The sequence below is a fragment of the Empidonax traillii genome, unplaced genomic scaffold, assembly GCF_003031625.1.
Source record: "Empidonax traillii isolate 1590-97213 ecotype Southwest subspecies unplaced genomic scaffold, ASM303162v1 scaffold27:size3997909, whole genome shotgun sequence".
NCBI classification, from domain to species: Eukaryota; Metazoa; Chordata; class Aves; order Passeriformes; family Tyrannidae; genus Empidonax; species Empidonax traillii.
The window spans coordinates 1,089,898-1,105,075 of NW_020955220.1; the positions used below are offsets into that span (position 1 = coordinate 1,089,898).

The 15,178-nt window shown below is 39.9% G+C and overlaps 1 protein-coding gene across 3 annotated transcripts in view; it reads right to left on the reverse strand.

Annotated features, from left to right (window-relative positions):
- Positions 1-15,178, reverse strand: part of ARMH3 (armadillo-like helical domain containing 3) — a 125,693-nt gene that overhangs the window by 56,354 nt on the left and 54,161 nt on the right. For all 3 annotated transcript variants that reach the window (XM_027908011.1, XM_027908015.1, XM_027908024.1), the window contains exons 21-23: positions 14,541-14,623; positions 13,891-14,017; positions 11,158-11,233 (exon numbers count right to left, since the gene is read on the reverse strand). In XM_027908011.1, the coding sequence (XP_027763812.1) occupies positions 11,158-11,233; positions 13,891-14,017; positions 14,541-14,623 (286 nt within the window). The remainder of the gene's footprint in view (positions 1-11,157; positions 11,234-13,890; positions 14,018-14,540; positions 14,624-15,178) is intronic.

Here is a 15,178-nt window from a genome sequence, read left to right on the forward strand (position 1 = left end):
AAGATGGCTACATTAAAGAAAAACTCTAGTTTAAAGGCTAAGCCTTTAAACTCCTCTGACCTGACCTTAAGTGCTCGGTATTGTTTCCTGATGCCTTCCTGCTACATAACATCATACTTAGACCGATACCACATTAAAACGACAGCAAGTGCAGGCACAATTCATTTAACAATTAATCTACCCTAGCTATCATTTTCACTTGTCATTAACTGCCTCTTAAATGCCCTCAATCTCATATAACCATAGACTCTTCCTTTAAACACACACACAGGGGAATATGCCATTATAGGCATTATTCAAAGCAGCGCTTTCTGTCCCTGTCATCAACCACAGCATTAATCATACTCAGAATAGTTTCTCCTCACAAATGACTGAGTTGCGTGGTTGGATCTCACCGGCAGGATCCAATTTAATGGTAAGATCACAGACAGCGGACAATACTGGGCATCTGCAACAACATGTACTGTGAGTTCTTCAGATTTTATCCTTTACTGATCTTTCAGGGAAAGAAACTAGATGCCAAACACCACAAGTTCCTTCTCATTTAAATAAGTGCTCTACTCTGCATCTCTAGCAGATGGCCCAGAGCTAACATATAGCACAACACACTCCAGGAAAACAAGCTTTCTTGTGTGTTTTACTATCTGACCATGCAGTGAAGAGACTGCTCTCTAAAATCAAATGGGTTAGGTTGGAAAGGACCTTGGGAGGTTATATGGTCCAACTCTGCACTCAGCATAGGGCCATTTAACTCACAGCTATGTTCAGGCAAGATAGGAATAGATTGCAGGCAAGATTGCACTGAGCTATTTGTTCCAGTATCGGATCACTTATGTTGAGAAGAACCTCACTCACTGCAATCTGACTTACTTTATTTCCCAGCCAGACTTCAGATCCTGGACAGTTGTTTTGTGACTCTTCATTTCTGACATTAGTTTATGCTTAGAGTGAAAGTTACCAAACAAGGAAGAAAAATACATGCTACTCCGTGAAAATTGCAGTCTGGTCCTTCAGCATGGCTCAAGATATCACATATGGACTAACTCAATAAAGAATCAAGAACAACATATGGCATACCTATTGATTTCTAAGTCTGCCTCAGACAAGCTCATCTCAAATGTTCATAAAAAGTTAACTCAAATTCCAAAGCAAACAAATAGCATTGCAAAATTGTAAGGACATTAAATAATTACAAAAAAGTATAAGTAAAAGCAGTCAGCCTTTGTTCACGTATACTGCCCTGCTTAACAATCTCCCTTTCAAAGTCCTTTCAAATATCCCATAAAGGACATTATATAAAGTACATCATATTCACACCCTGCTGTCAGCAGCAAGAGCTTTACATTAATTAACACAACACTCAACCTTCTGGAAGAAGGATCCAGTTTAAAATTCCTCATTCAACGTGTGGGCAACATCCCAAGTTTGTTTAGAATAAAAGGATTTATCCTGCCCTCAAAGTACTTACCAGCCACATTTTCTATATTGGGTAGAAACAACTTTTTTACAGCACCCAAAGCCATCTTCGAAATTCAGTGTTATAAAGTTTGAAATCATCCTTCTCTCGGCCACAGAGGTTGCATTACTTCCCATCCCACACAGACTCAAAACCTTCCATAATCCGACTAATGAGAAGAAAAATGTCACTGTAATTAACACAAAAAGCGATGACCTAATTAATCACTAAAGCAGCAACATGAAAAAGCTTTAGGCTTTCAAAGTCTTCTAGCAAAGTCAGGCAAAAAGATTGCCAGGGAGCTTTTAAGGTCATTCCAGTTTTGGTCACCCTCAAAACAAGACACATTTGAGACCATGCTTTTATATCCTATCAAACAGGACTCCGCTGCAGCGAGATGCCTTCAATGTGTCAGAGATCTACTTCAGACTCCCAGCCAAGTAACACCCAAGTTCTCTTTTTCTGGGCTCACAATAGTATTGTCTCAAGCCCAATACCTAAGGCAAAGCTTTAGGCAATGGTTATACTTACAGTAAGAACAGTTTCCAAAAACCACCCTGCACTACATCAGCACAAGAAAGAGAACATGTACTCAGACCCCTGCAAAGAGTCACACCAGTGACCACTGATGATGCTGGACATAACCAGAGAAACACTTTGCGGCATTTTAGTTTAAAACCAGTTTAACAGGTCAGTGCTGCTAAGAGAGACTGTCCTGCTGTCCGTGACACTGAGCTGTTTGTGCCCACATCCCATACAGGCTGACACAACCAGTCACATATCTGTATGCAACAAAGGTTTGAGAACTGACCCACGCTAAAAACACGTTGTTTTGTTCTTTTTTTTTTTCCTGCCTAGAGAGTTTTATCCTGGTTCAGGTCCCCACTCTCCTCCTCTACATGCAGCTGCACGATGCAGGCTGCTCCCCACAGAGGAGACAGCAGGAATACACAGCAGGTGAACCCTCCTGCTCAGCCACACTGTCAGCTTATACCTGCTCCAAGTGATCACAGCACAAGCTGAGGAAGCACACAGGGGCAGTTTTGTCAGAGGAGCATCCTTTAACTAAACCCTTTCCAGCATGAGGTATTAGAACCTGGCACCCATCAGATTTGAATTCTTCATGAGACCACTGTTACCTTAACACGGTTTGCTTTGGTTGCTGAGAAGCAGGCAAGCACATGAGCATCTGCCACTACCAAACCTTCACACTTAGCATCCCTTGAGACAGGCAACAAAAATCTGACCTCAAAGCTAAGGGAGAAATTGCTACTTCTGGAGCATTAGGCCATCATTTTCTGAATTTTCTTCTAACTACAAGGGTCAGAAAAAAATTTAAAGACTAAATAGGGTATTAACAAAAGGTTGCATTCTGGGATTCCCAACCAGTCAATTTAGTTCAGGCCACCTGAAACTCTGATGTATCTTATGGCCTGTGTCTGGACTGAGAGATATTAGAGTCCAAAACACTTTGACATTTTGGAAGGGAAAAAAACTATAAAAAATAATCACACTCACTCAAGCTCTCTTCCCCCCATCCCCTAGCTCCAAGCAGCATTTTACTTTCACCTTAGCCTTAGCTATACCAACTGGTATTTACTGGCAGTTGCCCAGTTAGCCCCTGTGCTGGTAGGGTAAAACAACCTTCTCTGCCTTTGGTGGGTAAAGCCATAAGGAAAAGCATCTTAACTTTAAAACCTGGGCTGCACGGATTTTTTTAATGAACTAAGTCTTACAAACAAGTGTCTTCCTCTTAGAGTTTCCTGGGAACTGAGCTACACATTCTGGTGCAATCTTCAGACTGCAGTTCTGGAGTCATGCTAACAATGTATTATCCTTGCTTTCAGTTCAAAATAAGGTAAGTACTTCATTACTTAATGAGCAGGTACTTTGTCAATTTAGTCCTAAAGGAAGAATTAAGGAACAGGGCATTTACATTTCTAGAGCAAAATCAAACTTTAGGCCCCCCCACTATTATAAGATAATAAGAAATACATTTTACTGACTTTTGAAAAGCTTTTTTTTTCTCCAAGTACACATCCCACAGCCCAGATTTTCAGAGGGAATAATAATTCTGGCTGCTGCTGTGAGCAACAGATTTCTTTTAAACAGAAAGAGCAAAACAGCTCTATATTACATCATTTTTCAAGGGAAAAAGGTACTATTTAAGCTCACAATGATTTTTACATTGTTTGGGTTATGAAGAAAGTTGCTTAATGTTCTTTCTCCATTAAAGCAAATCTTGAAAGCTATATTTGAGACCAGCGGAGATCAGAGTCCCTTATTTTTACCCAAAGAATAAAATCAGCATGGGCAAAGTTTCGACAAGCTATAAACAGCTGTTTCAAACTGTGCTTTAGTCATGTTCCAGTAGAACCAGTTCTTGGGGCCAAGAAAATCTGGTTGTCTCCTGGCTGCATTAGAGCTACCAACAAAGACACTGACTGTAAGGTTGAAATCTATCAATTAGGAACTGAACTCATGCCAGCCACAGTACCAGAGAAATAATTTAGATTGTTCTCATAAACAGGATGAAACAGTACAACCATTGAAAGCCAGAAACAGCAGATCTCTCTGAATTTTGAGCTGCAACAAAAAATCCAAGATGTTTACAAGTCTGCATTCTAGTTTTGCAGTACATGCTTTAATGTATTACTCAGCTCATCCACAACTTGACTGTTTCCAGCAACAGGATTCAAGACCAAAATATCTGCAAATGAGACAGAAAAATAACTTCTAACCAATAAATATTTTATCCACTTCTGAAATAAACCAGAACTACTCCCCATGCAGACATATATTCTCCAGTATTTTTATGCTTCTAGAGAGAAAAGTATTTGGCAAGCAAAACAAGAAAGAATATCTTGCCCTGTGCCACACTTCTTCAGACCAGGCGGTGCACAGTCACTCACGTAAATCAAACACAACTGCACCGAGAAGTCTTTCACTTCTCTCTCGCTTCTCACAAAGCTCCAGACTCCAAATTCTCTAGCACAAAAGCTGAAATTATGTGCCAACATTACACTTCCAAAGCTGAATACATAGCTTTCAGGAAAAAACTGCTTGCACCTTGACTAACTCCACACTGTAAGCCCACAATCTGCACCCATGAATCCAGTAAACAAGATCCACAGACACGAACTGCCTATTCACAAGGCAGGTGTATTTGACACACAGCATACAAAATCTCGGTTGCCATACCTCAGTGATGGAGGTAATATTTCTCAACAAACTTTACTAAGTAGCCTATGGATCCTGGCTAACTTTCCAAAACTTTCAGATCTCAAGGAAGAAATGCTTCCAGCAAAACATCCAGAAAGATAAAGTTTCACAAGTTGGCAAACTGCAGTGCGATGTTAACCTTACAGGAATCACATAAACTAAGAAACTTGCTGAGCTTCAGAAGAGACTGCCAAGCAGTGGCAGTGCTGCAGAAAAGTTTCCTTCTGGCCCAGCAAACAATCCTCTCTTGTACAGGTGCCTCACCTCCATAGCAAACCTTACAGAGCAGCTGAAATACACAGGGGGATCCTGCTGCCAGTTCCCTCTTAAAGGCCAGCCTGTTGCCTTTGAGACTTAAGGAAATTAAAGTGGCTGATAAAATTGCAGACATTGAAAAGAAGCAAAGAAAGACAGTTAAGAGAGCCTGCCATCCCAGGAATAAATCACTTCAAGATTGTCCCCACCCTGATCCAAAAAAGCCTTGGTTACTCTGAGGATGAAATTTTAGAGCAGAAGTGATCCCTGTAGAATGACATTCAAGTGCACTGAAGCAAGCAAGCTGTGGCTACGGCATCTCAGATAGAGGCATTTCTTTGCCATCCAAACAGCTTCACTCAAAATCAGCATCAGCTCTAGAAACCTTAACTCACCAAAAAAAAAAAAAAAAAAATCCTTTCAAAAACCTAATGGAAAAAAAAAGTTCATTGAAGAGAAAACAGGCTTGACACTGTCAGAGTCCCTTCCCAGGCAGCAATGACTGAAATGGAAGCAAATGGAAGAAAGAAGGAAGGTGACTAGGGATGTGCCTGTGTTCATGGAACTGGTCCGTACAACGCCACTCAACCAACAGATCTGCTATCTGGATTCAGGCCAGTGGTAGAGACAACATTTAATTAAACCACTGCATGAATGAGAAAGAATGAAAGAAAATTATAGCAGAATGAAATTGGCTATGGCTCTGTAAGAGAAACACACCAAGATGAATCAGCTTGTAAATAAAGAGCAGTAACTGAAAACTAACAACACTGTCAAGAAATCAGATAATGTACAAGAAATGAAATGCTGAAGTTACAGAACTAGACTAAATGCTAATAAAAATAATGGAAACAGGGGTAGACTGCCATGAAAAGACAAAACATTGCAACCGGAGATAGGAGAGCTTCTTTCCTTCTTTTTGATTCTTCTGTTAACATGTTGCTGGTCATTAAGTTTTTCCCTTTCAATCCACCTGCTTCCTCTGTTTAGGTGCCAGCTAATGCCAGAATCTGTTCACATCAAGATCTGTTGCTCCTAGCAAAGGAACTTTCCTTACCAGAATACTGCAAGGTCAAGTGAAAAACAAGCAGAGTTAGCAGGTGAACTCTGAGTAACCCAGCTCTGATATAACCACTGTGGCATTTCAGAACTGTTCTGCTGTGCCAGAATCCCTGTGCAACTGGAAAAGCATGCAATAAGAAACACATGAAATGACAGGAAGAGTCTGTTAGTTTTCCTTGTGCAATGAGGATTGATCACAGGTCACTAAAAAAGAACTAGAACAAATCCAGAATCCTCATCTAGAATCCACTTTCAGTTTTTCAGCATCATCGTTTTTTCAGCCTACCACCCAAAAACTGCAATGAACTAATTCTTCAGATAGCTGGGATACATAGAGCTCAGAAGTTTTCTTACACCATTTTAGCAACAATTTGATCCTTAATCTTACCAAACTTACTTTAGACTTTAAAATTACCAATAAAATACATTTCTGCCTTTCTCTTTGGATTTTGTTGCTTTTTTCTTATTAAGAAAAGTAATTGCTGTCTTGTACTATCCTGTGATCTGAGCTCAGTCAGGCTGATTAGCAGTGACAGCATGTCAGAGGTCATTACCATTAAGCACACCTCAGTGAACAATTCAATGGAGTTGTTATTCCACCAGTGGTAGCCCTCACAAGTAGGTTTAAGAATCCCAGGAAATGAACTCCAGATCACTCTGGGCTAACCTGCATGCCTGAGCACCCTCTGCTACTCAGCACAGGCTGGAACCAGCAGTTCCACACCGTCCCCCATGTCCCAGGGGATCACAGTGCACACCCAGGGCAGTGGTGCCGCTGGAAGGAGGAACACCTGAGCACCCTTAGCCCACAGCTGTGGTTCATCTTGGAGAATTTGGAAACAAGCAAGTGCTTGGTATTTTCAGCTTGGAGATTATGGCTTTAGATTAGCACATTGCCAAAGGCAGCATGTTTTTGTGTGTGTTCTACATATAAATATACATATTTGTAAGTGTATACATGTGAGTATGTCAGTACGTGTATCCATATATACGTTTATGGATATACACATACATATATGTGCATATATCTATAATGTACACACAGATATCCATATTTTATATATATGCACATAGATTTTCTTGACCATTCCTTTTCATAAACAGGCTTTTTAAGCTTGCCCTCCCTTTTTCACTCTCTTACTCATATTGGCAAGAAATGCGTGTGTCCATTATGTCTGTACAGAGAGGGAAGGAAGAAAGTGCATGTGTGCACATATATAAATACATATCTTACACGCTGTAATCCACAGGTCATCACTCCATACTCAAGCCCTTCTCTACCAGCAGGTCCCCATTCACGCATCGTGCATAAATGCTAGAGCCATCCATTGCAACATGACTAGGTTAGCAGCATTTGGTTCTTCTCTCCCCATACATAGATGCTAAATTCCTTGCAGTTTGGTGGAACAATGCTGAAGGTACTTTATGGACTGCTTGCATCTGCTCACTTTCTAACAAATCTCTGAATGAAGCCTCCTCCTCTGTCAAGGCTTTAAGTAAGTGCAGTTCTGTGGAGTGCTGGTAATTTATCATAAGCCATAGCTTCAGGGTCAGGATGTCTGTTGTCCTACAACAAACGAGCACAGCCTGATTCGGCTTTCTTTTACCCAGGTAAAATTGCAAGACTTCCTTCAGAATGCTCCTGCCTAGACTGGCAGCAAGCATAACCCTTCTTTTACATATCCATGTGATGCTTTAAATGCTCCGCCCAAATCCCCTGTGTCTCCTTTACAATCCCAAAAGCAGCTCTGGGAGAAGCAGCACCTCCTGTTCAAAGCAAGAGCATCACACGGTGTCTCAAGTGGAACAAAAACAGCTGCAAGATGGAAGACTGAATGAAAGCACCCAAGCAAGGATTGCAGCATATGCTACAACAGCACATAAAACACCTTAAAAAAAAACAACCCTGTCTAGTTTCATACTACAAGCTTACTCTCTGCTTATTAAAAATGTTCCAGTGAGAAAAATAAAATTATTTTTAAAATTATGATGGGACTGAATTTCAGACAATGGAGAAATTCAGTCAAGTAATCACTGAGTTAATCTATTTATTCATCTTGGAAAAATCCTGATCAGGAGAAAGTGTATTAAGAGAACACGGGGATTCAGCTGCCACCCTTCTCACTGAATAGACAGTCAGAAGATGCCCCTTTGAACCTTGCATTAATATAATTCTCATTAAATGCAAACCTGCACAATGTTATCTTGAAGAGGCTCATTAGCTTAATAAAAAATAACTTGTCTCAAAATGTGTTTATTTCCTCAGAGGTGAGAAGGTGAGTTTTCAAACCACCAACTGCTGCACCTTCCTATTTCAACCCCACCAATGCTGTATGCAGCTATATCCTGCAGTCTATCACATCTCAATTATCTATGAAAACCCTAGAGACATATCCACAGACAGAAGTTATAATGACTATTATGAGATAGGACAGCAATTGAAATCACTCATTCCAGCGTGGTATGTAAGATTTTCAGACAGATAAGGCTATTATTATTCTGTCTTCTTAAAATTTTCATTTTCTTTACATTAGACAGAAATTATGAATTATCTGTAAAAAAAGAGAAGGCAGGAATAGCCTCCCCATCTCTCAATACTGAAAAAGAATATTTGTGACTGCTCTTTCACTGGAGAAATCAAAGAACACAAGGACAAGAAAAATCAAATAATCATCAACAACAAAACTATCTAGTGGAGAATAAGGTCCAAGTAAAGAGTAGTGTTCATACCATAATAGGTTACACAAAGTGAGATCTCTCTCTGTGGCTGAGTTTAAACAACAACATGTCAAAGATTCTCTAAGTATTACTCATCCTGACTCTCTATTACAGCATTTCATCAGCTGAGCTCACCAGTTCAGCACTATGGGTGCAAGCAGGACTGTTCTATGTGTCTCCTCAACAGTTACTCTTGTAACACAAATGCTGTGCAGCCACACACCACTCCTCTCCTGGCAGAAATACACATAAAATTGTACACTAAGATTTAAAGCACTAGTTAAAGCCCACTATATGCATGCACAGGCAGATGCTTTTACATTTATAAAATCCACTAAAAGCCTTAAGATAAGGAAATGACAATGTTTATTTATTTTTAAATAGCTTGTATAATGAGATGAAGATATAAACCAAAACATGACTTTGCACTGTAGAGTTATAGCAAAAAGCAGGTAATCATTGCTCATAAAAACTTTCCAGAATGATGGAGCAAGGTGAGGGAAAAATCCAATGTGAAGGGGATTTCCCTAAATTCATTCTCTTCATGGCAAAGGTATCCAAATAAGACACAATATTCTAAGACCACTCTAAGGGGAAACCAAAGGGGCACGAATAAACAAACATAACAAGGAGCTAAACCAGGTTCTAGTCCCAGTCACCATTTTGAAACATCACACTTTAAATCACCTTCACAAAAGAACAGTACCTTTGGATTTTTCTAGCTGCTCTGAAATCTATTCAGTTAAAGAATCCTTCAAACGTAGTATTTTTACCATCAGAAGAAAAACCAGAAGACAAAATTCTTCCCCACTCTCTTTTTTTTTTTTTGTGTGAGAAAGCAAGGAAATGGGATAAATCAAAGAGACTGATTTCTCTGAATTCTAATCCCTCCCTAGGCCTTGAATCATCTCTAATTTAGACCTTTTTGAATTTCAGTGAATGAAAAGCAGTCATTCACAAAATTTCAAACCAGATGAGCAGTTGGGTGGAGCAAGGGAAATCTACCAGAAGTCCATTAGAGACTTCACTGGTTCCAGACAGAACCGTGGTCTGGACATGTCTGATGGTACAGGCTGTCAAGGGAGGGGTTTCACAGTGACATTTTTTTTATTATTTCTTGTCTCAGTTGCAAGCTTCATAAAAGCAGTTGTTAAGCCAAAAGGAAATAAGCCCATACAAAATTTTAGCTTCCCAAACCAGAGGTGAGCACAAACCCTCAGTGATCACTTATTGTTTTAATCTCTTCCCAGTTTAGACTTCTCTCCATGGGTATACAGAGAATTCCCAGGGCAGACATTTTGTGTCACATTAAGTGACATTAATTTGCCAACATCTACCTGTTTTGCTGCTTCACTTCAAGTGCATTATCTACCCACAAGAGTTCATTTACATCTGTTTAAAAAAAAAAAAAAACAACAACAAAACACCCCAAACACAAAAATAAGGATAGTACTAAAATAAATCTGAAATCATACATGATTGTCACCAAGCTTACAGACTTACTAAGGGAACCTTTAAGGTGGTTTACAGACACGTAAGATGTACATTGATTCAAAGATGCCCTCAGAGAGTTTGTCCTACACAATGTCTTTTGTACTGAGGGAAATGACAAGCACTAGCAATGCAACAGTACTGAGCTACTTGGTGTTGCAGACACCGAGTGTCTGGGGTGACCAGAGAAGGGATGGACAGATATTTTTTCAGTATAAATACTTACACCTTTTATGGTCTGTTTACAGGTCAGAGCTAAGCTGTAAATATTCTCTCTCAACATTCTTTAATTTTCCAATTAATCAGATCTATCACGATCCTCTTGCTCAGTACCCAGCTTGGTCAGTACTAGTTGCTTCAGGTGCCAGCAAAATAAATTACTGTCATTGTGAAAGAGCACACACCCAGATTTACACTCTTTAGCCTTACAAGTAAAAGCATAACTTCTGCCCTTGAACAGGAAGAAGAGGCTTAAGAGAACACTGAAATGTCCTTAAATAATCAGTTTTAAACACACACAAAATCCTGCAATGTTAACAGACCTCACATCTGCTTATTAGCGCTGGCTTATAGTCCCCTCCACAGCTTCCCGGAATTGCAATAGAATCACGCAACAGAAATCCATTAGGTCCACAACTGCTCTTCCAGCACAGCACTGTTCCCTACTGTACGATTTCTCACAAGAATGCTGTGAGGATTAATTCATTACGGTTTGTGCTCTGCTTTGAAAGCACTCGGTCAACAGAGGAGCCAAGAGAATTATTAGAGAGAGGACAATCAAACCCTGGTGATCCTCTCTTTATCCCAGTAGTCCCTTTTTAGAGCAACAGTTTAGCCCAACAAAGAGAACAAATTCAGCCCCGAATTTATTAAAACAAATGTGAAAGAATGATGATAAAAATGTAGTTGCACAGGACACAATCTTCAAAATGGTTACTAATTGTACTCCTTACCTAATATTCACTAATGCATGGGTCACCTTGCTTGCAGGCTCTTTCCACTGACCAGCATTGGTAGACAGCCTTAGAACTGAAAGGAGAAGACAGTTAACAGTGCTAGCACAGAACTGGCAATTTTCTAATTTTAAACAGAAAAAAAAAAAAATCTGCTTTGGCAAGATGGAAGTCCAGGAATCACATCAAAACAAAGGTCTTCTTCGAAATGACCTGTGATCCAGGGCAGATATTCCCTTCAAAGCCCATGTAAGAAACACAAGGAACATGAAAGTGGTGAATAGAAAAAAAATAATGACTCTGAGACAGGAAGCAGAGGGGATAGAAGAACCCAGGTCTTGCTTTCATCACCACATATACCACTCATTTCCCCCAGAAACAGGGCAGTGACCCACGTCTACAATAACTAGTATTCCCCATTCTGTTGTCCTCCAGCTCCCATGTATGCAAGATTCCATCTGAGCTAGACTACATCCTGCAGATTAAACTCTCTCCAGCAATAATGGATTCTTTACATCTCCATTTATCCAGAATTGTAGAGAGGAATTACACACTAGCCTAGGAAAAAACACTCCCTGTAGGAACAAGGGTGCTGTTCTGTTGCACAGATGGTCTCTGACAGACTTCAGAGCAGATTTGAAAACATTCTGCAATAGGAAGAACTTCTAGGGAATCCAATTCTTTTCTGCCAGAGTACCAAAAATATTTATTTAGGTCAAAATACGTAGTGGTTTCTCTAGTGGTAGTTACCTGCACATCTCTTGGTATGCATCAAAACAATAACAGATCTTGTAGCGGATTAATTTCCATATCGTCTAAATAAAAGGGAATTTTCTATGAAGTTTTATATACAGGGTTTTCAGGAAATTAGATCCCACAAGAAGGGATCACCATCAACTAAGAAGTGAAGGAACAGCTCATCATCTGAATTGAGGATCATCTAGAAACATGGATGCTGCGAGTGAATCCATAAGCACAGTGGTTGCATACTCATTGCCTATAATTGCAGTACAGAAGCTTCTAGTCCTGCAGATCTGGGTAACAATCAGTTTCAAAACAAGAAAAAAAACCCAAGTCAATTAGATTCCACCTTCACTCCCAAAATAAAAAGTTTCAACCACATTAAGAGAAAACTAAAGGACAGAGTAGCTTCCTCATCTGCACTAACAAATGCCCCAAGGTCAAGGTCATTGTAGTCTCAGAGATGGGCTGACAAGCAAAAGGAAGCTCTCAGAACACCTGATGGCTTTCATCAGCTTGAGACAGTGTTATCTTCTCACTTCTTAATCTACCATTACACGTCATCTGCAGAAAAAAGATGTCAGCTCTGCATAACATTATTTTGTCAAACAGTAGGTACTGTATTTGAACATCTGAAGTAATGTATTCAGAGAGGGTTTTCATTCAGGTATCTCCATCAGTAATTCAAAGGGGTTTGCTCTAGGTAGCAGGATGGAAAACATTCACGTGACAAATTGTTTCAACGGGTTAGGTGTGCCTTTTGCAACCCAACTGAGGAAGTATTTGAGTGTGTTATACTATTCCACTTGCCTTCAGCTTCCACAGGGGATGGGTTTGAAAAAATCTTAACAGCTAAAATTCTTGGGAGTAAGAAATGGGTTAGCAAAAAATCTTGTGCACTCAGAGGGCACAAAAATGGCCAAGTGATCTCTTATGTAATGGCTGAAAACTGTAGGAAATTTATGCAAAAGAGCAGTTCATTTTTGCTTGCAGTTACAGGGGGTATGCAGCTACTTTTTTATGGGTGAGGAATGGTTCTCCTCCATGTCAGAAGAGTGCTGTGGCCAACTGTCTGTCCTTTAACTCCCCTTATTTGCTTATATTAACTCCTATTGTTCATTGATTGATTGCACTGAGAAGGAAGTACGGGGTGAATGGAAGAAAGGTCCTTCTAGAATAAAGCAAACAAAGAACACAGCTATATTCCTTTTCTTCATAGCTTCAAGTATGCAGAAACTACACCAGTGCTGCTGCAGCTACCCTGGGCTGCAGGCTCCTGTGTATACACTGCCTGATCATGCCTCCATGCATTCCTTGCTCTTCTTCATTCCTCTTTTCCCTGTTGGGTGTCACTTGGTAGCATTCCAGCATGTCTCTCTCTTTTGAAGGGTGGCGGTTTCTCCCTGTTTTGCCAGTGGGCACATTCTTCAGTCCACTGATTCAATTGTCACTGCAAGCAGGTTTGTGAGGGCTGTTTTCTTGGTTCTTTTGGCAATGAGTGCAGTAGATGTGATTTGCCTAGCACAGCAGGCTTTTTGCTATAAGTTTCTCAAATTCTCTTCCAAATTCTTATTGGCATTGAGTGTTTCTCTGTACTGGCTGGTTTGGCAGCATGTACATGCCTTTTGACTTGAAACTGTTGAATATAGTAGAGGCAAACTACATGAAAATGCATGACATACCACATATTCTCTTTCGACAACAAATTTATATTTCCAGCCATGGTAAGTGACTGATACAGAGGCAAGGAAGGAAAGGACTCTTTCTATTTTTTTCTGACTTAAAAAAAAAACATTATCCCTTTAGCAAGTTTATCCTTCCCTCAGTTCCTCAATTCTTTATTTACCAAACATATCCTACTACACAAAACATGTCCAGTCAGCAAGGCACACATCAGAAGCAGGTGGACTGAAAACACCTGACACAAACATCCCTCCTCCACCACTCTCAGTTCCAGTCAGTAGCAGTCCTGACGAGTCAGGAGGTACTCACCCATGGAATAAAGGTTGTCAAAATTCTGATGCATCCGAATGATTTCATAATACAGCTCATCATAGCTGCTGGGAGTGGGGAGGAAGGTGTCTCCATAAGTGATGAACATGTTGAACAGGTTCACAACCTATACAAGTGAAAAGAAGTTACAAGAATACTTAGCTCAAATCTATTCTGCAACAGAAACAATACAAACTATGTCCCAAACCTTCAAAGAAATAGCTCACAATTGCAGCAGACAGTATTACACTACTTCATTGGTTTATCTATTATTTTCCTTACAGTACAGAAGAGACAGACAAGAACCTTAAATACCACTTTATCTGGGGCTAGAAAAGCATGTTTCTATTTTGCATGAAAAGGGACACAGAAGAAGAAACAATACTGTCAAATCTGGAAAGTTAAATTAGGCCTTTCCTCACACAGACTTCTTCGTTTCAATGAGCAGACCCTACAGCGAGTCCAAGCACTGCCCTTTCCAAACACCTAGTGAAACCAAACACAATGATATCCCTCTGCTTTGTGGCCTTCTTCTCATATCTCCCTAACAGACCAGAAATCTTTTCTGGAATCCTTTCAGGATTACAATTCTTTCTTAAGATTCATTCACTATTAAGTTGTTAAAAACAAGAGGATTTGTGTGTACTCACCATAAGAGCAAGGGTGAAGATGTTGTGCTTGGCCAGCAACACAGTCTCATTAGACATGAGGAACTTTAACAAGTTGATCAAAGCTAGAAGAAAATAAGTATTTTTAAAATAATATAAAAAACAAAGCCTTTTTCTGCAAGTCACTTAAATACAGATGCATTTACATTATCAGGTGTCAACTAGCCTAAATGCCAGCTGCAGAAATTATCCTCAGAATTTATCAGAAATTATCAATTTATATGTAGGGGTTGGCAGTGGTTTTTGTGGCTAAAATACACTGCTGGACAGCTAAGTGACAGCTATTTTACCACGCCACTTTTATTCTATTTCACTGACTTCCCAATCAAATCTTCTCAGGCTCAAGCTAAGTCTCTTGTTAGCTCAGTTCATGGAGCTTTTTCTATCTGCTAGATCCTGGAGTGAGTTTTCAGGCTGGAGAATCAGACTGTCTCGCTTCTGTTTCATACATCACCAACATGATCTATGCATAGTCAGCCCCAAACTGTCACTCTTGTTGATACACAGAGTTTAAAAAAAAAAAGTAACAAAACCCCCACAGCACAGCTTTTCTGTAGCTCTGTGTCAATGCTGCTGCACTGGTAAAAGAAGAATGTAGTACTTTATTGTGTCAGTTATCT